The sequence below is a fragment of the Ochotona princeps genome, chromosome 26 (assembly GCF_030435755.1).
Source record: "Ochotona princeps isolate mOchPri1 chromosome 26, mOchPri1.hap1, whole genome shotgun sequence".
Lineage (NCBI taxonomy): Eukaryota > Metazoa > Chordata > Mammalia > Lagomorpha > Ochotonidae > Ochotona > Ochotona princeps.
The window spans coordinates 31,468,730-31,494,447 of NC_080857.1; the positions used below are offsets into that span (position 1 = coordinate 31,468,730).

Consider the following 25,718-nt stretch of genomic DNA (forward strand, 5'->3'; position numbering starts at 1 on the left):
TTGAACAGGCTGCTGTACAGCTCTACCTCAACACTTCCTTTTGTACTATTTCTTCTTTGCACATTTAAAATCTTACCATGTGGAAATATTCTTGCAGCTACTTATTTTACTTCCGACCCACAAAAGAGTAACAGAATCTAGACTTATCTTCCTGTTACAACTAGAAAACGTCACAAAAAAGGTGAAAACAAAACAAAACCACCCAAACTTCTAAGGTTGGAAAATAAGCAGTGAAGGACAATTGTTCCACGGGAGGAGAGAAACCAACACGGGGATCCTATCAGTATCCTGGCTTTCTGTCTTCAGAAATTTTCGGACTATGGTGCTGAGCAGGTGGTATTGCTGAGATGCAAAGCATTGCAGGGAGTTGGCTTCTGAAAAATTCTGAGTTGAGGGCCCGGCCACATGGCCTAGCAGCTAAAGTCCTCGCCTTGAACGCCCCGGGATCCCATATGGGCGCCGGTTCTAATCCCGGCAGCTCCACTTTCCATCCAGCTCCCTGCTTGTGGCCTGGGAAAGCAGTCGAGGACGGCCCAATGCATTGGGACCCTGCACCCGTGTGGGAGACCTGGAAGAGGTTCCAGGTTGCCAGCATAGGATCGGCGCGCACCAGCCGTTGCGGCTCACTTTGGGAGTGAATCATCGGACAGAAGATCTTTCTCTCTGTGTCTCCTCCTCTCTGTATATCTGACTTTGTAATAAAAATAAATCTTTTAAAAAAAAATTCTGAGTTGACATAAGGATATAAATTACCACCAGCCAGGGTAAAGAAACTGCACTGAGTACAAGGGCAGTTAAAAGAACCCGGAAAAATTCCATTAAGGCAGTGGAGTTGAAAAGCTATACTGAACTTGTCCTTAAAAAAATTAAAAAGAAAGAAAAGAAAAAAAAGGGCGCAGTGTGTTAGCCCAGTGGATAAAACTCCGCCTTATACCTGTCAGGATCCCATATGGGCACCAGTTCTTGTCGCGGTAGCCCTTTCCATCCAGCTCCTGGGAAAGCAGTCAAGGACGGCCTAAAGCCTTGGTACCCTACACCCGCATGGGAGACCCAGAAGCTCCTGGCTCCTGGCTTCGGATCAGACTGGCCCAGCTCTGGTTGTTGCAGCTGCTTGGGGAGCGGATCAACGGACAGAAGATGTTTCACTTCTGATCCAGCTGCCAGCTAATATTCCTGGGAAAGCCTATGGTACATGGCCCAAGAACTTGGTTCCTGCACTCATGTGGAAGATCTGGAAGAAGCTCCCATCCTAGCCATGGAAGCCCCTTTAGTGTGAACCAGCAGATGTAAAATTTCTCTAAGACTCTGCTTGCTGCTAAAGATAAGTAAAATAAGTCTACTCCGCTTTTCAAATAAATAGCATTTTTTTTAAACTGACGGTATATTTAAAGCAAACAAAGCAGAAAGAACTCAAGGTCAGTAACCTACATGTCAAAGCACAAAGCCATTTAAGCAAAAGGAAAATCAAATCTGATTAAATGTGGAAATATCCGAAGGAATAGAGGGCATCAGATACATGAGGGTCAAGATGAGGGTCCTTGAGCCCGGTTCAGGGTACTGTTGGGCACAGCACTTAGTGTCTGCTCAGGACACTGCTGTCAGGTTCGTCTCGATTCCAGGCCTGGCTCTGCTCCCAATTCCAGCTTCCGGCTAACATGCAGCCTGGGGGCAGCAAGGGACAGTGCAACTGGCTGGTCCCTCCCAGCGGCACGGGAGATGACGACTGACTTCTTAGTTCCTAACTTCCTTTTTTTTTTCTTTCCTTCCTTCCTTCCTCCCTCCCTCCTTTCCTTCTTGCTTCCCCTTCCTTGTCTGTATTAGATTTATTTATTTATTTCAAACACAAAGAAAGCTACAAAGACGGAAAGAGATCTATCCACTCTTCAAATGTCCACAATAGCCAGAGCTGGGCGCACCTGAAGCTGGGAGCCAAGAGCTTGTTGTAGCTTTCCCATGTGTCTGCAGGAGCCAAGGCCTTGGGTTATCCTCGGTTGCTTTCCTGGGCCATCAGCGGGGAGTTGGACCGGATGTGGAGCGGCCAGGACTGAAGCGCAGCCCATTCGGGACGACCAATGCTGAGGTATAAAGGGTAAAGCCTTCATCTGTAGAACCAGCATCCCACATGCGTGTCAAACCCAGCTGGCTCCTAATGTGCCTGGAAAAGTGGCAGAGGATCCTCGGGCCCCTGAACTGTACCCATGCGGGAGACCTGGAAGAAACTCCTGCCCTCAGTTCTTTCAAACAAAATTTTCAAAAAACAAAATACCCATATAAAAAACTGGTGTTTACTTAGGTATAAAAATGTTAAATTCATGCAAAAGGGGTCTGCAAAAAGTTCATGAAAATACATTGTGGGGCTTAACACGATAGCGTAATGGTTAAGGTCCTCGCCTTGAACGTGCCGGGATCCCAGATGGGCGTCGGCGGCTCCACGTCCCATCCAGCTCCTCGCCTGTGGCCTGGGAAAGCAGTGGAGAATGGCCCAAAGCTTTGGGACCCTGCACCCCTGTGGGAGACCCGGAAGAGGCTCCTGGCATCGGACTGGCTCAGTACCAGCCATTGTGGCTGCTTGGGGAGTGAATCATCAGATGGAAGATCTTCTCTGTCTCTCTCCTCTGTACATCTGCCTTTCCAATTAAAATAAAAATAAATCTCAAAAAAAAAAATACATTGTGAAATATACATTGTGGCAGCAGCACCCAAATGTGCATCCTGAATAGGGTGTGGGTGGGCCGGGCTGCAACGTTCACCAGCTCATACAAGGCCAAATGGAAGGCCAGACTATGCCGGACACTGGCCTAAAACCCACTGGCATGTATGAGAACTGGGTCTGGGAGTGGGTCAAGTGCAGGAACTTGGGAAACTCCCCTGGCGAGTCAGCTCCCACGGTGAACACATGGTCCAGACCTGGGGGTCGGACTAGCTGGGCAAAGTAGCTCCAACGGCTGGCCAATGTGTAAGTTCGAAATGGAACGGGGTGTACCAGGCAGGACTGAGCAAACCTTAGCCCACAAGTAAAATTAGAAACCAGGATGGAGCACACACAGGTCATGCCAAGCTAGGCTCTTGCACCTACTGGTCTGCGTGAGCCAGGGATGCTAAGCCACAGTGTCTAAGGCAGGGGTTGGGACACGTGAGGGGCTGTGCCAAGCTGAGTTAGAGCAACCACTGGCATGCACGTGATCTATGGCTAGGAACAGCCAGGTTGGGGAGCTAAGGGGACACCCTAAATGGGTTGAGGTTCCCACCGAGGGGTGCATGGGCTGGAATGGGGGCTGTGTTCTGATCAGGATATGGTTTTAGTCTCCCTTGGCACAAGTGTGGACTGGGACTGGACGCACCAAGCCGGGCCAGACTCCAACACCGTCTAGTGTCCTGGAGGACCAGGGCAGATGTGGGACGGACTAGGCTAGGTCTCAACTCCCACTGAGCCATGTGTGAGCTGTATGTGGGTATGGACGAGCCACAGCTGGGCTGAAACATCCAACAGCAAGAACCAGAATGGGTTGAAGGCCAGTCAGGAAAAGCCACTGTTTCCGCTTGGACAGGAGGTAAACTGAGTAGGGCTGGCTCATGGACCCCCTGGCATGCGCAAAATCTGGCATTGGGAGGGGTTCTGATGGAGGAGCCTGGGAACTCCTCTGGCAGGACACAGTCCCTGCAGGTAAGCGCAAGAAGCATGATAGGAAACAGCCCGGAACAGGCCAAGGAAAGTTTCCCACTGGCATACATTTGGCATGGGTTGTGGGCAGACCAGGCTAAATCAGTTCACGTCATCCACTGGCAAATCTGAGCAGCAGAACAGAGTGTGGGTCGAGCCAGGTTCGGTCATGACAAAAAACAGGGCACAATATGGAATTCCAAGGTGAGGTTTCCTGTACCAGATGTGACTGCAGCACCCAACAGCACACGTGAGAACCAGGAAAGGAGTGGGCAGAGCCGGCAGGCGGAATATGGGGGGGCTCCCTTGCTGGACAGCTACTCCCACTGGAGAGCATGAGCCGGGATGGAGGCAGACCAGACTAAGCAGGGCTATAACACCTGTGCGCCTCATGTGGACTAGGTCAGGGAAAAGCCAGGCTGGGCTGATTATTCCTATTGGTGCAAACAAAATTAGAGCGGGTGAGGGTTGTTTGGGCTTAGCCGCAGCATTAGCTGGCAGAAACTGGCACTGGGGACTAATTCTGTCAAGTTAACCAACAGAACCACCTGGAGAGTGCATAATCCCCGAGCGGGAGTGGTCTAGAAGGGAAACAGTGGACTCCTCCCTCTTGGGTTACCACTCCCAGGGGAGGGCACGGAAAACAGGACAGGGGCTGGGGTGGCTAGAGAGAAAGGGCACCCAACAGCATCTGTGTGGGCTGGATAGTTGGGCTGGTTGGGTTGAACTAGGCTTCAATGCCCATTGACATGTATGAGAACTGAATGGGATGTGGGACAGACTGGACTACTTTGCTGCACATACTGGCAAACCAGAATAGGGGACGGGCCTGGTGGGGGTTATTGTGGGTTGCTTTGATTAGGCTGCAGCTCCTACTGGTTTATGTGAGAGCCGAGTATGTGATGGGCAGAACCAGGATGGACTGCAACACCCATTGGTTCTAGTGGAAGTCGGGACTGAAAACAGAACCAACCCAGCAATTGCAACCACCAGCTGATCATGGAGATGGACTGTGCCGGGCCCTGTGCTTGCTAGAACATACAAGAAGCTGGTCTGGGAATACTTCAAAGTTTCTTTGGGGATCTTCCCAATCGAACTGCTGGACTCAGAACCCTAGCCAAGAAAAGACAGAGGACAGAACAAGTCAAGCAACCACCTCAGCTATATGTGGGCAGTGAAAAACTGGGCAAACGGAGACTGTATGATGGACTGTGTCAATCAGTGTATTCTTCAATGACCTCATCATGCTTGGAGTGGCGAGATTGGCAGCAATCCATAACTGGTGAAGTATCAAACCACTTGAGCAAGACCCTCAGAGCATGCCCCACATCCGGGACCTGGGGTGGGTGGGAGACTGGGTGGGGCTTCTCCCTTAAAATTCCCCTTTACCTCAGATATATGAAGGAAACAATATGGAAATAACAGTCTTACCCATTTTCCTGTGTACCTTGAACCTTTTGACCCTAATTAACTATGTAAAGATTGTGAAAATATACATATAAAAAAAAAGAAATATACATTGTGGTACAACGGGTTGAGCCTGTGCCTGTAAGTGTTGGCATTTTATTTGTGCTGCACACCCAGTCTAGCTGCTGGTTAATGTGCCTAGGAAGGCAACGGAAAGTGGACCAAATGGCGTTCCAGGCAGCTGGCTCCATTGGCAGAGCCCGAGCTCTTGTGACCATTTGAGGAGTAAACCAGTGGATGGAAAGTATCCCCTCTTTGTTTCTCTCCCTCTTTATCTCTTGGTAACTGTTTTTCAAAATAAACTCATTATTTACTTCCATTTTCTCACAAACTCTTTTTGAAGAGCTCTCATAGGTGACTATTTTTTTAAATATCAAAATTCTCAGTAAAGTCTTTTTAGAAGCACATAAAGTAAAATGAAATGATGTCGATCCGAAAGTAGTAGCTGTAATTGTAATATTATTAAACTCTCAAACAGCCTGGATCACATGCAATTAGATATTGTGATGTAACCAATGAACCAATAATCAATGAGAGACATACTGCTTATGATCTACATCAAAGGACTGAAAAGCCTGATAGGCTTTTAATACTCTATGTTATTCCATAATGGGTCAGGAGAACAGAGAAATCTTCCCCCTTTCTCGGGTTATACTTAACATCTTCCTCACACACTCTATCAAGATTGTAACAGGTAACTTACAGACAGCAGACTTGAATCTGCATTAGACATTAGCAAAAACTATAAAGACATACAGTGGGATCCAAGAGTGATCCTGACAGGCTCTTAACAGGAGGTCATATGCCCAGAGCAGCGGGGACCCCAGAGTGGAGCAGGGGGACAGGAGGAGGCTTGTATCCTAGTCCCAGAGACTCCTGGTACCTTACCAAGGACTATCAGTATGGGCACCAAGTACTATATCCCAACTGCCAAGGAGATCACAGGGAATTGGAGTGCCCTCATAGGCCAAGAACTTTGAGGTCAATCTTTCCCTATCAGATCTCCCACACGGGATGGCAGAAGCCCAAATCCTTCCTCACAGGACTAATGTCATCGGAACGATGAGCCCTGAGCGGTCCTCAGAAACAGAACAGTAAACTTCCTTCGGGACTGGGGAGGGGAGCTTTCTCTGGTCCTTACTTAGTTCCAACCTTGGATCCCTCACCCTCTCTGGCAATGACCATCAAGGTCGCTCTGGAGACCCTCCCCCCAAATTAGATCAGATAGATACCAATAAGGAAAGCTTAGAACAGACAGGAAACGGACAGCATGGACTCCCATATACCTTACTAGGTAGGACACAAAGATTAGTGACTCCTCACTAAGGTACTGAAGATTTCTCTGCACACCCCTCCTAAAACTGTTCTGCTCCTCAATTGTTAACATATCGCATGTTAGAGTTATAAGCCTGTTTGGACTATCCTAAATTCTGCCAAGTTCAGTAGAAACCACGCTTGAGTAATATAAGCTGCTAAATATAAAAATGAAAATAGACACGAGACAGCTGAATAATACCATATAACTATTTTAAGGTGTATAGCAGCTGGTTGTGTATAAACTAAAATGGAAATGTCAATGAAGTAGTTAAGAACTTGCATTTTCTAACATACTGGTCACTCAATATCATGTCCATTAACTTCATGATGTTGTAAATTGTTGTTGAAGTTGTGTAGTGGCTTTTCATTGGAGGAGATGATACTCTGCCAGCTCTGCTTTCAGACTAGGGATGGTCTCCCAATGAAACTGTTGAATTTATCTGGACAATAAGATGCTGGATTCTTCATGGTCCATGCTTGCAATGAAGGAATCATGACTGGATATGAACTGTACTACTGTAACAATATGGAGGAATTCAATATGGGGGGAGGGCTTTTAGGAGGGGTGGGGAAATCCCAGAGCCTATGAAACTGTGCCATAAAATGAAAAAAAAAAAAAAAACAAAACAAAAAACACCAAAGTATGTTAGTGTAAAATTCTTTCACTACATTAAGAAGGGCTACAATTTATTTGAAAGTAACATGTGATACATGTAATGAGTGTATTTAAAATCCTAATAAAGAAAAATAAAAGCTAACCAAGAATTGCTAATAACCTTATAAGAGATAAAAGGGCAACATATAAAACAACAAATTCCAGAAAAGTAGAAAAAAGAAAAAGGAATCAGACAAAATAGGACACAATCAGAAAGGATGTAGATTTAAATCTAATCACAGAAATAATTATGTCAAATACATGGATTACATATTTTAATTAGCCAGCAGAAATGATTGGGCTGAAGAGAAAATCAAGACTCAATATGTGCTACCTGGAAGAATACTTTGTAGATGGGTTAAAAATCAAAGGATTACAGGAGAGAGAAAGCTGGAATAGTTGTAAATACCAATTAATATCCAATTTCACCAGTAACCAGGAAGACAGAAAAATGAATAGTACCAGGGATAGAAAACATTTCTCAATCTAAGAGTGATTAAATTAGAATACCCAGCAAGCAAATGTGCGTAAGGCCAATGTTAGAATTTTTAAATACGTAAAGCAAAACATGACACATGCACAGAGAAAGAGATAAACAACTATGATTAGAGATATCAACATGCCTCTCAATATCTGGCAGACTAAGTAGACACGAAGTCATTATGATCACACAAGATTTAACATTCTCATCAACTGGCCTGAACTAACGGATAACACACCTAACACTCTATCCAACAACAATTGCATTCTAACACAAGCAACATTCACGGAAAAGAAACTCTGTATTAGGCTGTAAGACAAGACTCAATTAATTTCAAAGGACATACAGATTGTAGTCTCTAACGGCCACGGGAAGTTAGAAGTCATTCACAGAAAAATTTTAAACAATGTATTTCTAAATAATCCATGTACCAAAACCCCAAAGCACAAAATAGGAAACCCCACAAAGGAAACTTAAAAAATTAAAATAGGAAAACATCAATTAAGGACACAACATATCAATTTGTGAGATAGAGTGTCTATAGGGCAATTTGTATCTTTAGATGCTAAAATTAGAAAAAAAATTTGTGGGTAAAACGGAATAGAATCATTTTAAAAAGAAATGTTTTACTGCTAGTTAAACATTTTCCCACTGTTAATGAATTGCTGGCAAAGACCATTTTGTCTTTGCTTATTACTCAAATGACAAGTGTTTCACAGAATTAATGCATCCCCATCAACTGCTTTCTTTGGACCGTAAACTTTGTAATGGCAAATGCTTTCACACTGTTCCTGGCCCTCAGGAATACTTAGCTCTGTACTAAACACCTGCCTGGCAGCAGAAACTGGTGACAGTCACAGCTAATGCATGTCACCGGCCCCTCCTCCGATTCTGCCACGACGAAATAATTACAAAAACAATTTAGGTCTACTCACTCATTTCTTCCTGTAAGGTTTCTTGCTTCTGTTTTTGAATTTTTATTTCTTGCTCCAAATCTTCTATTTCGCTGTTTTTATTTGTTAACTTTTGATTTAGTTCTTTCATCAAGCGCTCATAATCAGCGATTTCCATATTCATTAATGTGGTTTGTTGGGCATCCTGTATGTTTTATAGATAAAAATAGTTCATATTTGGTCAGTTAATTTCCTTTGTAAACATTTAACAATGATACAACAGGAGTGAGCAGGTTCTGTTAAGCTTTTCTACAACCTGAAAGTGCTACGCACGGTAGTGAAAATAACTTTTTAATTTTTAATTTCATGTACTTTTTTTAGTACTGCAACAAAACTGTTCATTTCACTGTATTTTTTTCTTTAAATATTTATTTATTCTTTTTGAAGATGAAGACTTTTACAGACAGAAAGAGACAAGAGAGAAAGAGCTTCTATCCACTGGTTTGCTCCCAAGATGGCTGAGCTAATCTGAAGCCAGGAGCCAGGAGCTTCTTTTGGGACTTTCATGCAAGTGTAGGGTCCCAAGGCTTTCAGCCATCTTCCACTGTTTTTTTCCAGGTCATAAGCAGGGAGCTGGATTGGAAGTGAAGCAGTTGGAACATGAACTGGTGGTGTCCATATGGGATATGGGCCTTGTGGGTGGACGATTAACCAGTTGAGCCATCCATGCCTGCCCATATGTATTTCATGATAACTTCCATTAATTAATTATTTTTTAAAATCTATTTTGAAAGGCACAGTAACAGAAAGAGAGAGTGAGATCAACTGATGGATCAATCTTCCTTCTGTTAGTATCCTCCCCAGATGGCAGCAACAACCAGGTCCGCGGCAGAGCAAAGCTAGGAGCTGGGAATTCTGGTCCTGGTCTTCCACATCAGTGGCACTGGCTGAAGAATCTGGGTTCATCTGCTGCCATCCTAGGCACAGTGGCAGGAAGCTGGACCAGAAGCAGAGTAGCTGGGACTCCAATCAGCACGCTGATTTGTGCTTTTGGTACTGCAAGTAGCATATGAACTGACTGTATCGCAATGCCTCCCCAGACTATTAATATTTTTTAAGCTGCTTTTATAGTGTCTTTCATTTGAGCTGATTCTTTGGCAAGGTTAAAAAAAAAACATCAGTCAAATCTCTCAATCTTTGACATTAACTTCGGATATTAGTCAAAAAAATTTTTAAAAAGTATTTATCATTTTTCTTTATTGGAAAGATAGCTTTATGGACAGAAAAGAGCTACAAAGAGAAAGATCTTCCATCCACTGGTTCATTCCCCAAATGTCTACAATGCCCAGAGCTGAGCTAATCCAAAGCCAGGATCTGGGAGTGTCTTCTGGGTGTCCCAAACGGGGCAGGGTGCAAAGCTTTTGGCTATCCTCTGCTGCTTCTCCAGGCACTAAGTAGGGGGCAGCTGGGACATGAACTGGCACCCATATGGGATGTCAGTGTTTGTGAGTGGAGGATCAGTCAATTAAGTCATTGTGTAGGGTCCCCAAATGTTCTTTTCCCCCCATGCAACAATTATACATAGACAATGAAAAAAATGTGAGATCAAAGTCTAATAATCCATCAAGTGGAATTATTATAAGACAAGCACTTAAGCTAAATTTTCACTTTGCTGAGGCTAAAAACTTACTTAACTATGACAAACAACATTACATTTATCCTTTTCTTACTTGTCTACTTTAACAATGTGAATACGGACCTTGGTATCTTACCTTTTTAACTAGCTCCAACTCTTGCATAGTTTTCTGGAGTTGTTTCTTTTCTGCTTGAAGTTGCAGCTGAAGTTCTTCAAGTTCATTTACAGTACTAGCATGTTCCTAAATTTAAAAATGGTAAGAACACAGACAACATTTAAAAAAGTATTTGTAGAGGGCTATACGACAAATCCAACACAGTGACATATCAAAAGGTTGAAAGTCTCTCATGTAAAGCATTAGGGTCCAAAGTCACTGCTTGACTTTTCAAAGTCGCCAAGAGTTTAAGGAGTGACATGCACTCTGCTGGATGCGCCGACACGGTCTTCCTTCCTTTGAATATTCCCATCACATCACCACCCATCACAGGAGTCCATCTCAAGGGCTGGTTTTACCTTTATCTTCCGCTCCTTCTGAAGCTTTTCTGCTTCCAATTCTTTCTCTGCCACTGCTTTGGCTTTCTGGACTTCCAATATCTGTGCTTCTAATAACTTAGCATTAGAGTGGAGTGTTTCAATACGAGCCAGGAGGTCTTCATTATCTGATTTTAATTTTTCACACTGGAAGGATGAAGATTCATTAAGGCAGGAAATGTACAGGAGAGGAAGAATGAAAGTAGTAAGAATATTGCCACTGTTCACAAAACAAAGACTTCAAAATCAGTTCCACGGAGTGACAATGTTAGATCAAGAAAGAATGAAAAAAATCTATTGTGATCGATATATGCATGCCATATCTTACAAGATTCCAGGAACACGCAGGACTGTGACTTTCCGGTTTGTTAAATTCTCTCAACAGTGGGAGGGAATATACTTACTAACTGCATATAAACATTCCACCTATTGTTAATACCTGTTAATTTATTTACTTTTCCAGACAACTGGGGCTTAGCCTTGCAGCCACACAGGCTTGGCTGACTGTGAGGCCGCATCAGCACTGGCCCCTCGTCCCAGCCCCACAGCACGGCTGTGCCCACCAGGACCCAGTCCATCCACTGCCGCCGGTAACCTCTAGGCAACAGCACTGATGTTACAACACACAGATTGAATATGTCACGTCTGAATCTAGTCAGTGTAAAATTACCTGAAAAGTTGAATTTCTGAATTGCTTTGTGAGCTCTTCGGCAAGCTGTTCGAAATTTCTAGCCCGTTCTTTTTCCATATCCAACTCCTCTGACTGCTTGTCATATTCTGATAAAAGGTTCTTCGATAAGAGAAAGGTTTAAATGTGGCAAATTGTTACGCATTCCGCAGGTCAAAGTATCATGAACTAGATAAAAAGTTTTATTTTTATGACATAGTTCCACAGGCTCAGAGATTCCCCTTCCACTCCCGTATTATTACAATAGCACTGTCCTTCAGTGACAGTCATTATTCCATCACTCTGCTATTGAAGTACATCATGACACTGCAGACAGGCAACAGTACAAAGTCCGGCATTCTTTTACATTTTAAAGATACTATTATCTTGAACAATAATAGTTACCAGTCCCACCTTATCCCCAAAGTGTCAATTTTTACTATACTGCACAAACAGAAAAAAAAATACAATTTTTCCGTGTATAGAACAGACATTTTCACCCACATTTTCAGTGTGTTTATTAACTTAGAAGTGACCAACGTAACCTGCTGTTAAGATGACTATTTTACCTTATAGCTTTCTGCTCCTTGGATGAGATCTCTCACAGAAGCGGACAACTGATCCCTCTCAGCTTCAAGGGATTCCAGCTCTTCCTTCAGATTCTGGGCCTGTTTGCAATCCGTGGCAAAGTTAAGCTTTCAAGGAGATAAACACTCTCAAGTTTCTAAAACACCAGAGATCTGAATTTTACCTCTTTTCTGCTAGAATCCAGTTCTTTCTTTGCCTTCACAGCAACTAGTTTTATCTTGCTTATTTTTTCCTCCTTCTCTTTGGATTCTTTTTCCAGATTTCCTAAAAACAAACAGAAGGATTTTTCAGTGGTAGTTTAAAGAATTCGTGCGAATAGAATTAAAACACCGATTCTGGTGCCAAAACCCCCTTTTTACTCCATGTGTAGTTTCTGATAACGCACACTTTTCATGAACCCTGACGTTTTTTGTTCCAAAACTATCACTTCCATCCCATTTTTCTATGAACGTTATTAACTTGCTGGTGAGCCTAAAAGTAGGAACACATTCACATTACTTTGCTTCATTCAGCTGATTTTTACTTTAGAAACACAATCTAAAACAGAGTAAGTAGCAAAGCGAATTGTTTGGTAAAGATTTACCTATTTACTTATTTGAAAGGGGAGGAAAGCGAAGGGAAAAGACAGCGGAAGATCTTCCACCTGCTGTTTCCCTCTCCCAATGGCTGTAATGCTAGATCAGGCAGAAGCTAGGAGACTGGAACTCCTAGTCAGATTTCCCTGGAGTGTTCGAGCACTTGGGCCATCTTCCGCTGCTTCCAGGCACATTCTTGGGGAGCTCGATTGGAAGCAGAGGAGCTGGGACGTGAACCAGCGCTCTTGATATGTGTGGCTGACACTCAAGGAGGGGGCTCAACGCACTGTACCACAATCTTGGCTCACATAACATCTTTTTTAAAGTAAAAGCTTAAATATTCGTATGTGAGGCAAACAAGGAAATATTTCTATTTTTTATGAATGTTCTTTTTTTTTGTAGGTCAGTTTATGAGTGTCTGGGAATTTGAGACATTGCTAGAACTCCTCTAATGTTAAGATTTCCAACAAGGCCCACCTGTAATAGCTTAGGTGGCAGTCTGCAAATTGAGATCAAGTAGATATCACATGTAGCTAAAATGCCACATCCTTTGGTCGGGGAGCTTGAGTTTTACAACAAAATCTGCAATGTTTTATGCATCCAGTAGCTTTCTGAACTATCTCCCTCGTTAAATTCCAGTGTTGAGGACTTGACTTCTTGGTACTCTTAGGATTTTAATTGTTGTCCTTGCCTCTTAGTCTGCCAGTGCCTGGCTGCCCCCTACAGCTGTACTGCATGTGTTCCACAATTCCTTCCACCCTCCTCAACTTCCAGCAACAAAGGAGGAATTTCCCTTCCTTTCCCTCTTCAAGTGATTTTCCCAGTAGTTCATAAACATGCAGCAGGGAACGTAACATCGAAAACTTAAGGGCAGGAAGAGACAGTGGGAAAGGAAGGCAGGAAGGAAGAGATGATAAGGATAGGTGAAACATACATGATGATGACTTTTTCCCCATAGAAAACAAACCCTCCTCTCTCAATTTGGGGCCATCTCTTTCACGGCAGATTTCTTTGCAACAGTCGTTGACACATGCTCTGAAATATCTCTTCCCTTTCTGTTTCTGAATTTTAATTAAGTTCTGGCTCAGAGTCAGACACCGACCCGGGTCTGTGTTGCTGCTCAGGGCTTGGTATTTCCCTTAATCAATCCCATCAGGAGCACTTGCCAAGATGAAGCATTTTGTCTTTTTTTTTTTTCCCCCATTTTGAAGCACTTCATTGATACTTCAAATGCTTTAGCTTAACGTCTTATGCTCCAGGTTTCTCTACTTCCCGGGGGCTTTCTCAATTGTCTTTGTTGTGACTATCTTGTCTAAAGGACAGAGAATCGTCTCTGCTTCTCATCTTTCCTATACTCTTGGTGATACTCAATACTCACTTCTTGAACATCTGAGCTTCCTAACTTGATCCAATTACATATTACAAAGAACTGGGAGTCATTACAAGCTGTTTCAACTCCCCTCTCTTCCAATCTAACAGGGCCCCAAACTGAGGAATCATGGGTACATTATACACAACATTTTAAAGTCTTTGTGTCCCCATTTTCAAATGGGATTAAAAGAGCTATTCCATGTTGATCATGAGTAATAACTAGATAAGCATAAAATATCAACACCTGTGTACATCATACCAGCATATTATGGTTAAGCTCCTAAGAACTTCCCAATATATTATTTAGTATTATGTATGTTAACATACAGACATATAGTGTTACTTCTTGCTAAAACACCAAACTTTGTGTCAAAATTCTCTTTCTTTGAGACTTAACTGAAGGCTCCATTCTGCTTTCTTATGTTTGTCATAATTCAAACCAGGCAACTTTCTGTGCTGTTAACACTGTTATCAGCCTTTCCTGACAGTAAGCTCTTTGAACACATAATCTACCCCTTAGTTCATTACATTTTTATCACCAGTGTCTAGCACATTTGGAAAAATACTGTGCTAAACGAATACCAACACTTTTGCATCCCCATTATTTATAAAGTGTAACTTTTGAAAAGAAAGGCAAACAGATGGCAAGTGGCAAGCATGGAGCAGCATATTAAACTGGCATTTGTATTTCCCAGCTACTGTAACATGAACAGGAATTGTTCTAAAATTTTCAAAACCATAATTACCTATTTTTTCTTCCAGCTCTTTTACTGAAGAATGTTGATCATCTTTTACGGGTGTTTTCTCTAAAGAATCCTGGATTTTACAGGGCAAACAAAAACAAAACATAGAATTCATTAAAAAAGCAATTTGGGGGCCCGGCGGCGTGGCCTAGTGGCTAAAGTCCTCGCCTTGAACGCCCCGGGATCCCATATGGGCGCCGGTTCTAATCCCGGCAGCTCCACTTCCCATCCAGCTCCCTGCTTGTGGCCTGGGAAAGCAGTCAAGGATGGCCTAATGCATTGGGACCCTGCACCCGCATGGAGACCTGGAAGAGGTTCCTGGTTCCCGGCATCGGATGGGCACAGCACCGGCCCGTTGCGGCTCACTTGGGGAGTGAATCATCGGACGGAAGATCTTCCTCTCTGTCTCTCCTTCTCTCTGTATATCTGACTTTGTAATAAAAATAAATAAATCTTTTAAAAAAAAAAGCAATTTGGTTAACAGTCTTTTTCTTCCTGTGGTGAGGCAGGTAATATTGACTTTGTTATGCATGTGGCCTTTAATACAAAGGGTAGTAATAGAGACCCACAACTTCACATACGTGTGTAAAGGAAAAGATGAAGTGATACTTAGTATATCACTCTCATACGCTTTTGAGGAAATCCCACCATTTTAGCTAATGCAAAATACCGTGGTCAATTACTTGACTGACAGTGCAAGCGAGTGACATCAACAGTGACTTAAGTTTTTTTCATGGTTAGATGAAAATCATAACCATAACACTAAAGCCTTGAATAATCTAATCTTATGTTCAAAATTATAAAGTGATCAAGGAAAAAAAAAAGAAATCGGTGCAGTAACAAATATGTACTTTTTGGAAATGGGTCATTTGAGTTTTACTGCTAAGGTTACTTTTGGCTTTAAAATACAAAATTATTTCTATTTTCAAGAGTCTATGACTAGAGCTAAGATTCTGAACTTATAAGATCCAAATAATACCTTTAATAAAGTCAGTTCTGCTCTCACGTCTTGTAATTCAGATTCTTTTTGTTCTAGTAACAACCTCAGGTTTTCATGGTCCACCGTAAGAGAGTCTTTTTCATTGCGGATTTCACTCTTGGCATAATTCTGAGACAATTCTTCAACTTGAATTAAAAGATTCTGGTTTTCAAGGCTTGTTTTTTCATTGGTGTTTTTCACTTCTTGAAGTTCAGATTGCAGGGAATCCCTTTTTGACATGGTTTCTTCTAACTCTCTCCTTAAGAGAATTTTCTCTTGCTCGTGGTCTCTTAGTAAAGACTTCAGTTCTTCACATTGAACTACATTCTCTTCTTGAAGGCACCTAACGTCTTTTTCTAACTGTGATATCTTTTCATCATACTGCGAAGTTAAGTTTCGTTTTTCCTCGCTTAATTTTGCTAGGGATTCTCCTACAGTCTGTAGGACACTTAAAGCATCTTGTTCTTCATTTTCCTCTGACATGTTTGACCCCAACTGTTTAAGAAAACCATACAGCTGTGTTTTAACAAATAACTTATAATCTTGTTCTTTTTCAAGCAATTTGCTTAAATTGTCTCGCTCTTCAATCGCTAACTGAAGGTTCTTTTCGAATTTGCTAATATTTTCTTTAAGGATAACATCTTTTTGAGACAGAAGAGCTTCCAAATCCTTACTCAACTGGTTCTTTTCTGAACTTAATCTTCTGTTTTCATCATAAAGACACTTCGCCTCAGAGGCCAAAGTTCCCTGGTTTTCAGAGAGAGTTTTCACTTGAGCCATTAGCTCTTCTAGTTGTTGGTCCTTTTTTTCCAAAGTCTCTTCTAGTTGTCCTGTTAATTCATTTACTTTCTGCTCTAATTCATTGTTGTATTGAGTTGTTTGTTCCACTTTCTCCTCAAGTTCTGTAACCAGTCTTTCCTCCTTTTCACATTTTTTATTGAGACGATCCACTTCTTCCTGAGAACTTCTTATTTTACTTAGGGAATCATCTTTTTCCTCAGTAAGAGAGCATACCTTTGCTTCCAATTCTTGTAACACGGTGTCCCTCTGACTGAGGCTAATTAAGTCCGTTTCAATCTTCTCCTGCAGGCTCTTTATGGTACTTTCAAGTTTGGGTACCAATTCTTGTAGAGATAGTAACTTTTCATTTTCTGCTTTGAGATGATTCACGGTTTCAAGCAGAGCATCTTTCTCATTAAAAGCAGTTCTGAGCTTTTGTTGAAGTTCATGAACATCAGATGCTTGCTGTTGCTTCATGGATTCAAATTCCTGACTTATTTTTCCAGCAGATTCCCCCAGTTCTGTTTGTAAAATTTCCATGATCTCTCGCAAGCTCTCATAATTTAAGATGGCTTCTTGCTTTTCTTGCTGTAGGTTTTCATACTGTTCCTTAAGACCCTGTATTTCAAACATCAATGTGAGTTTTTCTTTTTCTGAACTTGACAAAAAAGTCTCGTTTAATTCTGAGATTTCTTTCTGATGTTGTTCTTTAAGACTCTTTACTTCTTTGTCATGTTGTTCCACAGTATGGTAAAACTGTTGATTTAAGTCTTCTAGCTCAGATTTTAACTTTTCAATTACACACCCCTGATCTTCTTTGGCTAGTAATAGTTCATTAATTTTAAACTCTAAGTCTTCCCGTTCATGAAAAAACTCATCTTTTACATGTTGGGCATCCATTTCAAGTTTTAACTTAAGATTATTCATGTATGTTACCTCATCTTTTAAGATACTATGTTGGGATTCTAATTCTTTTAAGGTATCTTCTAAATGTCTGACTTTTTCATTTGCTACCTGTTCTACAAGAACATCTTCTTGCAAGAGCACAGGACCTATCTGATTTTCCTGGTTTACATTTGAGGTGGCTTTCTTTAAGTTTTCTAATTCATATTCATACTTCTCCTTAATATCCTCACTTGCCTCACACTGCTTTGCTAAGTTTTCATTTAGCTGAGTTAATCTGCTAATTTCTAATTCATGCTCTTTCGCTGCTGCCTCAATTTGGCAAGCCAATTTTTTCACCTCTTCTTGGTATGTAGCTTTTAACTGGGAAAGTTCTTCTTGCAAACTCTTTACATCTTTTTGATACTCTTGGGAATTAGACTCAATGACTTTTTGGAGATGAGCAATTTCTTGTTGTTTTTCATCAGTGGTAACTTCTAACTGCTTCTGCAAATATAAGATTTGTTCTTCAAAGGCTGGTCTTATTTTCTGAATTTCCTCTTGGAGTTTCTTAACATTATCTTCAGCGTCTTTTTGAACTTTAAGCTGTTCTGAAAGTTCTAACTGTTTATTCAGTGCTTCTTCCAGTTCTTTTTGCAATCTAGCTTTGTCTTCACTGTGTTTGGAATGTACTGTCAACAATTCATTTTTCAAATTTTCAACTTCTTTCACATAGTGTCTACGTGACTGTTCAAATTCCTTCTGGACGTCTTCAGTCTTAGTTATGGAATCCTGTTACAAAATACACATAAATGAAAGTTAGACAAAAGGCCTTGTCCTTGGAAAAACATCAGTCACAGGCTAACAACAGAAAAAAAAAAAGGAATGAGCAAAAGCAACCCTGCAAAAACATGACACTGAGATTCTAAGAATGATGCTCAGACTCGGCCTTCCTTAAACACTGTACCAGAAACAGTAAGTTATTTCTCCAAGCAGTAAGTAATAACTAAAAAAAAAATCCCTGAATTTTATTTTATAAGGCAAAATTATATAAGTATTCTACTCATAAAACCTGTAACAGTTCCTGAGTAAATAAATAGGGACTTGAAAAAATTAGCCCACATCCACCAGGCAGAAAAGATGATACTGAACATTCTTGAACTGAATAGGTACTAGGATTTAGAGTTCTGTGTGAATGTCAACTCCCCCTGAACTTTTACTAAAGAAAGACTGGTTACAGCTTTAAGGAAGACCGTAACTGTTAGCTCTGTCTCTGTGTAGTTGAGTAATTTCACCTACTTTTCTTTTTACTTAAAAAAAAAACATTTTCATCTTATTGAAAAGGCACAAATTGACAGATCTTACAGCCACTGGTTTATATTCCAAGAGCCTCCAACAGCCAGGAACGGACTAGACCCAAAGCCAGCAGCCTGTAACTTAATTCACATTTCATATGTGGATGGTTCAGACCCAAGTATTTGTGCTTATCGTTGTATTTCAGAGTGTAAATTAGCGAGATGTCAGACAGGAAGCAAGTGGTTGGGGCTCAAGAAAATCGTTGAACATGAGGTGTGGGTTTCATAATCACTGCGCTGCCTGCCCACTCTTCAGTTACTTGTCAAATCCCAATTTCTGCTTTTTTTGATCATGAAATGCTGAAATATAATTACATGTGTTTTAAGCCGTTACCTCAACTTCTTGCTTCATTTTAACATTTTCCTTCTTCAGAGAAAGACACTGTTGCTCACTCTCTGCTTTTTCCAGAAGAACAGCATCCAGACGGTCAGTCAATGCCTGTTTTGGAACAGGATCATTTGTGTTTTTGAGGTTAAAAATATCCTGAGTGGATCACGCGTATATTTTCATATTTGTCAGACATAGGAAAGAATAATATTTTTAAAAAGTATAACAGTAAGGACAAAGAAAAATTTTAACACACTTTTAGAAAAGTAAACTAGAAATTAAACTAGAAGTGAACCAGAAAAGAAAGAACTCTCTAACCAGAGACCTACCCTCTTCCTTCTTTATTGGCTTATAAGATATTATTATATCTACATACAGTAAAAAGGCTTACTGCTCCACCAAAGAAGAAGTCTAACAAGTAAAAAGCAAAACGATTCTAGTTTACTGGGAGTATGGATGACAGCTAAGAAAAAATCAACGAAAAAATGACAATTTCACCCATATAGTAAATTTTCAAGTAATAAGATCATTAAAAATAGTAATACAACATTTTTAACTACTGTTTTGACAAACGTATAAAAGTTTCACAAAACTATTTTTAGCCATACCAATTTTTTTCTTTTATGTAAGTTTTTTTATTTTTTTTAAGATTTATTTTTATTGGAAGGGCAGATTTACAGAGAGAAGGAGAAACAGAAAGAAAGATCTTCCATCCTCTGGTTCACTCTCCAAGTGACCACAACGGCTGGAACTGAGCTGATCTGTAGCCAGGTGCCAGGAACTTCTGGGTCTCCCATGTGGGTGCAGGATCTCAAGACTTTGGGCTAGCCTTGACTGCTTTCCCAGGCCACAAGCAAGGAGTGGATGGGAAGTGGAGCAGCCGGGATACGAACCAGAACCCATACAGGAACCTAATTCATGCAAGGCGAGGACTTTAGCCACTAGGTTACCACACCAGGCAGGCCCAAATTTCTTTTCTTTTTTTTTTTTTTTTTTTTTAAAGATTTATTTTATTTTTATTACAAAGTCAGATATACTGAGAGGAGGAGAGATAGAGAGGAAGTGGAGATGCCGGGATTAGAACCAGCGGCCATATGGGACCAAGGCAAGGACCTTAGCCACTAGGCCACACTGCCAAGCCCCCAAATTTCTATATATAAGGCAGAACATGCAGTATTTGTCTTCTGTGTCGAGCTTATTTTACCCAATATTATTTCCTCCAGTGGTATTCATTTTGATGCAAATGGCAGAATTTCATTTTTTAAAGCTGAATAATATTCCATTGTGTATATGTACCACATTTTCCTTATCCATTAATCTGATGATGGACACCTTGGCTGATTCCAACCAAATTTTGACCACAATAATACCTTCTTAAGTTAAAAAAATAATAAATCACGGGGCCCAGCGGCGTGGCCTAGCGGCTAAAGTCCTCACCTTGAACGCGCCCCGGGATCCCATATGGGTGCTGGTTCTAATCCCGGCAGCTCCACTTCCCATCCAGCTCCCTGCTTGTGGCCTGGGAAAGCAGTCGAGGACGGCCTAATGCATTGGGACCCTGCACCCGCGTGGGAGACCCGGAAGAGGTTCCTGGTTCCCGGCTTGGGATCGGCACAGCACCGGCCCGTTGTGGCTCACTTGGGGAGTGAATCATCGGATGGAAGATCTTCCTCTCTGTCTCTCCTCCTCTCTGTATATCTGACTTTGTAATAAAATAAATAAATCTTTAAAAAATAAATAAATAAATCAGGAACTGGGCAACGAGAATAGAGCCACCAAAATCTACAATAAACAGTGAAAACGGATGTATTCTCTTGATGAAACTGATGGGAGAGGAAGTTAGTGAAATGGAAAACATACATGAGCCAGAGTCAGTTATTTCAAAACAAAATTAACAAACTACGTAACATCCAGCAAAACTTATCAAGAGAAGCCAGAGCCGCATTATAACCAAAACCAACACTAAAAATACAGGGGCTGGTGTTGTGACTCAGAAGATGAAACCTCTACCTGCAGTGCCAGCATCTCATATGGGTATCAATTTGAGTCCTAGCTGTTCTAGTTCTGATCCATTCCCTCATAATGCTCCTGGAAAAGCAGTAGAAGGCAGCTCCAGTGTCTGGGCTCTTGGGTCCATGTGCAAGTCCAGAACACTCTTCTGGATCCTGGCTTTGGTCTGGCACAACCTATTGTAGCCATCTGATGAGTAAACTGGCAGATGGAAGATTCTCTCCCTGCTCACTCCATAACATTTTAAAATAAATAAAATGCATTTTTAAAAAAAGCTTTGCTGCCCCAAGAAAAGAAGTTACAAAGCATAATGCTACAAAACCACAAAGAAATCAAACCAGCAGTTAAAAACAGTCCATCCAAGGAAAGAAATGACTTCACAGGTGAGGTCTACCCAATTTTTGAAGAGTGGGCAGATTATAACCATTCCGGGCCCGGCAGCGTGGTCTAGCGGCTAAAGTCCTCGCCTTGAACACGCCCCGGGATCCCATATGGCCCCCGGTTCTAATCCCAGCATCTCCACCTCCCATCCAGATCCCTGCTTGTGGCCTGGGAAAGCAGTCGAGGACGGCCCAATGCACTGGGACCCTGCACCCACGTGGGAGACCCGGAAGAGGTTCCTGGTTCCCGGTATTGGTTTGGATCGGTACAGCACCAGCCATTGCAGTCACTTGGGGAGTGAATCATCAGACGGAAGATCTTGCTCTCTGTCTCTCCTCCTCTCTGTATATCTGACTTTGTAATAAAAATAAATCTTTAAAAAAATAATAAAGTGCTTAAAAAAAAAAAGATTATAACCATTCCACATGAAGTTGTCCAGACAGGAGCAAGAGTAATTTCCATGTTCTAATATCAAATCAGCATAACTGAAGCCAGCATCTTAGCGTTTTACATAAAGGAAAAAGCAAAGCCCCATTTTACCACAGATCTAAATGCAAACACCATAAAAATATTAGTTCTCTATTACTGTTTGTATCAAATTTCCAGCTAATGAAAGTTGGAGACAGATATATGTGCCGAAAAGTTTAAAAAGCACGAAAAACTATCTACAGAGGATATGACTGTTTATACACAAAAGTTTAAAATCAGCCAGGATATGGAGGACTTGCTCTACCAGGTGTCAGGATGTACCAAAAGCTACAGCGAAGTGAAGATGATACAGCACTGGCCGAGCCACAGACAGCTAACAGGAAGAGGAAGAAAAGGAATCCATAAATTGACTCATGTATGTTTTGAACTATAATGTTCCATTAATGAAGAAAGACCTTTTGGAAGGCTGGAAAAGTTATTTACTTTAAAAAGGACTTAATACTTTATTAATAAAGTAATCAACTGCAGATGGATTTAGACATAAATGAAAAACATACAACCTTAATATCTTCACATTAGGCTCGTGAAAGATTCCTTTAAAAAGTATAAGTAGGGCTTGGCAGCATGGCCTGGTGGCTAAGGTCCTCACCTTGATCCCATATGGCTGCTGGTTCTAATCCCGGCAGCTCCACTTCCTCTCTGTCTCTCCTCCTCTCAGTATATCTTTGTAATAAAAATAAAATAAATCTTTAAAAAAAAAAAAGTATAAGTAAAAACACTGATGAAAAAAATGGCTGGCATGTTGGCGAACAGAGTCTCTGGCTGTGAAGCTGGCACTGGTTTGTGTCCCACCTGTCCCACTTCTTATCTTGCTTCCTGCTAATGATCTGAGAGAAGCAGTGGAAGATGGCTTAAGTGTTTGGACCCCTGCCACGTATGTGGGAAAACCACACGTCAGGGCTCCTGGCTTTAACCCGCCCCAGTACTGGTCACTGTGGCCCTTTTGGGAATGAAGTAGTGGCTAGAAGAGCTCTCCATTTCTCCCAAAATAAAAGAATAATTCTTTAAAAAGATAAAACCTCTGACAATATTGAACCAAGACTTTTCGTTTCAAGATAAAAGTAGGGGCCTAGCTGTTACAATGTCAGCATCCCATTATCTGCATTTGATACCTGCCTCTACCATCAGACTGAAGCTTCCATCCCTGTAGACCCTGAAAAGCACTGGTCATGGCTCAGTGATTGGGTTGTCATCCACCTGAGACCTGGATTAGGTTCCTGGTTCCTGGCGTGGGCCATGGCTCAGCCCCAGCCATCATGGGCATGAAGGGTGTGAGTCAGAAGATGGTAGCTTCTTTACCTACATCTCTCTGCCTCGGCTAAAGTCCTCGCCTTCAATGCACTGGGATCCCATATGGGTGCCGGTTCTAATCCCAGCAAGCCCTGCTTCTCATTCGTTCCCTGCCTGTGGCCTGGGAAAGCAGTTGAGGACAGACCAGTCTTGCGACCCTACACCTGCATGGGAGACTTGGAAGAGCTCCTGGTTCCTGATCGGCGCAGCTCTGTTCATTGCAGTCACTTGGGGAGTGAATCATCGGACGGAAGATCTTCCTCTCTGTCTCTCCTCCTCTCTCTATATATCTGACTTTGCAATAAAAGTAAATAAATCTTTTTTTTTAATTTTTAAAGATTTATTTTTATTGGATGGGCAGATGTACAGAGAGGAGGAGAGACAGAGAGGAAGATCTTCCATCCGATGATTCACTCCCCAAGTGAGCTGCAACGGGCCGATGCGCGCCAATCTGATGCCAGGAACCAGGAACCTCTTCCGGGTCTCCCACGCAGGTGCAGGGTCCCAAAGGTTTGGGCCGTCCTCAACTACTTTCCCAGGCCACAAGCAGGGAACTGGATGGGAGGTGGAGCTGCCGGGATTAGAACTGGTGCCCATATGGGATCCCGGGGCGTTCAAGACAAGGACCTTAACTGCTATGCTATTGTGCTGGGCCCCATAAGTAAATAAATCTTTAAAAAATATTCATTTAAATATTCTTTTAAGTGAAAAGGCAAACCACAAATTGGGGGAAGATACCTATTAAGCAAAGCTGTCATTTAAAAGAAAAAAAGGTTGTTCGACATAACAGTAAATCAACTGAAAAAATGACCTAACATTCTTACAACCAATTGATTTGCAAAAATTAAAATGGATGACTTATGCTGAGTGGCTTGAGAGTATACGAATCAACTGCTGATGAAAGTGTACATTATTCCAAACGCTTTATAAAATGGTATGATGTGGGCCCGGCGGCGTGGCCTAGCGGCTAAAGTCCTCGCCTTGAAAGCCCCGGGATCCCATATGGGCGCCAGTTCTAATCCCGGCAGCTCCACTTCCCATCCAGCTCCCTGCTTGTGGCCTGGGAAAGCAGTCGAGGACGGCCCAAAGCTTTGGGACCCTGCACCGCGTGGGAGACCCGGAAGAGGTTCCTGGTTCCTGGCATCGGATTGGCGCGTACTGGCCCGTTGCAGCTCACTTGGGGAGTGAAACATCGGATGGAAGATCTTCCTCTCTGTCTCTCCTCCTCTCTGTATATCCGGCTTTCCAATAATAATAAAATCTTAAAAAAAAAAAATGGTATGATGCTATCTTCTGAAATTGAACTTACATGTAACTTTTGATGAAAGCCCATTTGGTTATCAATGAGAGTCTTTGTACAATTTGCAAAGAAGGCGTCTATGACAATTTCACAGCTCTGTACTCTGATGCATCAACCTGGGCACAACCGCAGTGACCTTCAACAGTACAGACCATGAACGAAGAAATTAACAGTCAATGGTGACATACAATGACACAGGGGGAAAAAAGTTAAAAAGTCCTAATATAAACATGATACCCTTTTAGTGAAGTTAAAACTAAAATGAAAAAAACACAAAAGCTTTCAAAGGACACTTTCAGCCTTACGTAAGCTAAAGAAAGGAATGATGAATATAAGACAAAATGATGGCTAACTTGGGTATGAGAAACTGGTAGCATTTGAATCACATGGAAAATGAATAAACATAGTTCCTCAGCAACTTTACAGAACATGCTGGCTCATGGCTGCAATAGCAGGAGCTGGGCCTCTCCGAAGCAAGGAGCCAGGAGTCTCATCGAGGTATCCCAGGTGGGTGCAGGGACTCAAGTGTTTGGGACATCCTGCACTGCCTTTGCAGGCACATTAGCAGAGAGCTGGATGGGAAATAGGGTAGCTGCTACTCAAACTAGCACCCACATGACACCTCTGATGCAGCTTTACTGCCCCACCACAGCATTGGCCCCAAATATTCAGATTTCAATTAAGCATTTGAGGATTAGTGTTTGGCGTAGTGGTTAAGATTTGGTCTGGGATGCCTACAACCCACATTGGGATGCCTGGGTTTCAGATCTGGCTCTGCTCCTGACTCTGGCTTCTGCTAACACATACTCTAAGGGACAGAAAGTGACAACAGAACCTCTCTTGACCACATTACTTCTAGAACTGCTTACCTCTCAACTACTTCTGTAAAATAATATTAAAAAAAAAAAAACAACCCTTCTATTGTTTAAGAAAACAGAACCAAAACAGACACAGAAAAAATTTAGAGTTCTATGTCAAATTATAGCTAACACTTAAGCATGATAAAAGAAGAAGGCAATTAGGATTCCAGCTCCCAGCTCAGCCTCACTCAGCCCCCAGCTGCTTCAGGCATCTGGCCAGTGTACCAACAAAACGGAGGATTTCTCGCTTTCGATTCTCAAAAAAAAGTAACTCAATGTAGCATCAACATAAAAGTTTCAGTGTAATGGAAGGAAAGTGACGTTTCTGGGGCAAAACAAAACCAGAAAGTAAACATAAAATTCTAGATGAGCATCTGAAGAAGTTCCGTGGCATATTCTCCATCATCAGCCCTTCCTTCTTTGCCTGCTTCTTCTACAGACACTACTACAGACTCACTCGGGGAGAGAGCATGAGAATA

At 41.9% G+C, this 25,718-nt stretch overlaps 1 protein-coding gene across 1 annotated transcript in view; it reads right to left on the reverse strand.

Annotated features, from left to right (window-relative positions):
• Positions 1–25,718, reverse strand: part of GCC2 (GRIP and coiled-coil domain containing 2) — a 67,071-nt gene that overhangs the window by 37,677 nt on the left and 3,676 nt on the right. Inside the window, exons 5-13 of the mRNA XM_004597665.2 lie at positions 18,916–19,020; positions 15,565–18,018; positions 14,589–14,658; positions 12,060–12,160; positions 11,878–11,976; positions 11,312–11,431; positions 10,624–10,788; positions 10,247–10,351; positions 8,517–8,679 (exon numbers count right to left, since the gene is read on the reverse strand). Coding sequence (XP_004597722.2) covers positions 8,517–8,679; positions 10,247–10,351; positions 10,624–10,788; positions 11,312–11,431; positions 11,878–11,976; positions 12,060–12,160; positions 14,589–14,658; positions 15,565–18,018; positions 18,916–19,020 — 3,382 coding nt within the window. The remainder of the gene's footprint in view (positions 1–8,516; positions 8,680–10,246; positions 10,352–10,623; positions 10,789–11,311; positions 11,432–11,877; positions 11,977–12,059; positions 12,161–14,588; positions 14,659–15,564; positions 18,019–18,915; positions 19,021–25,718) is intronic.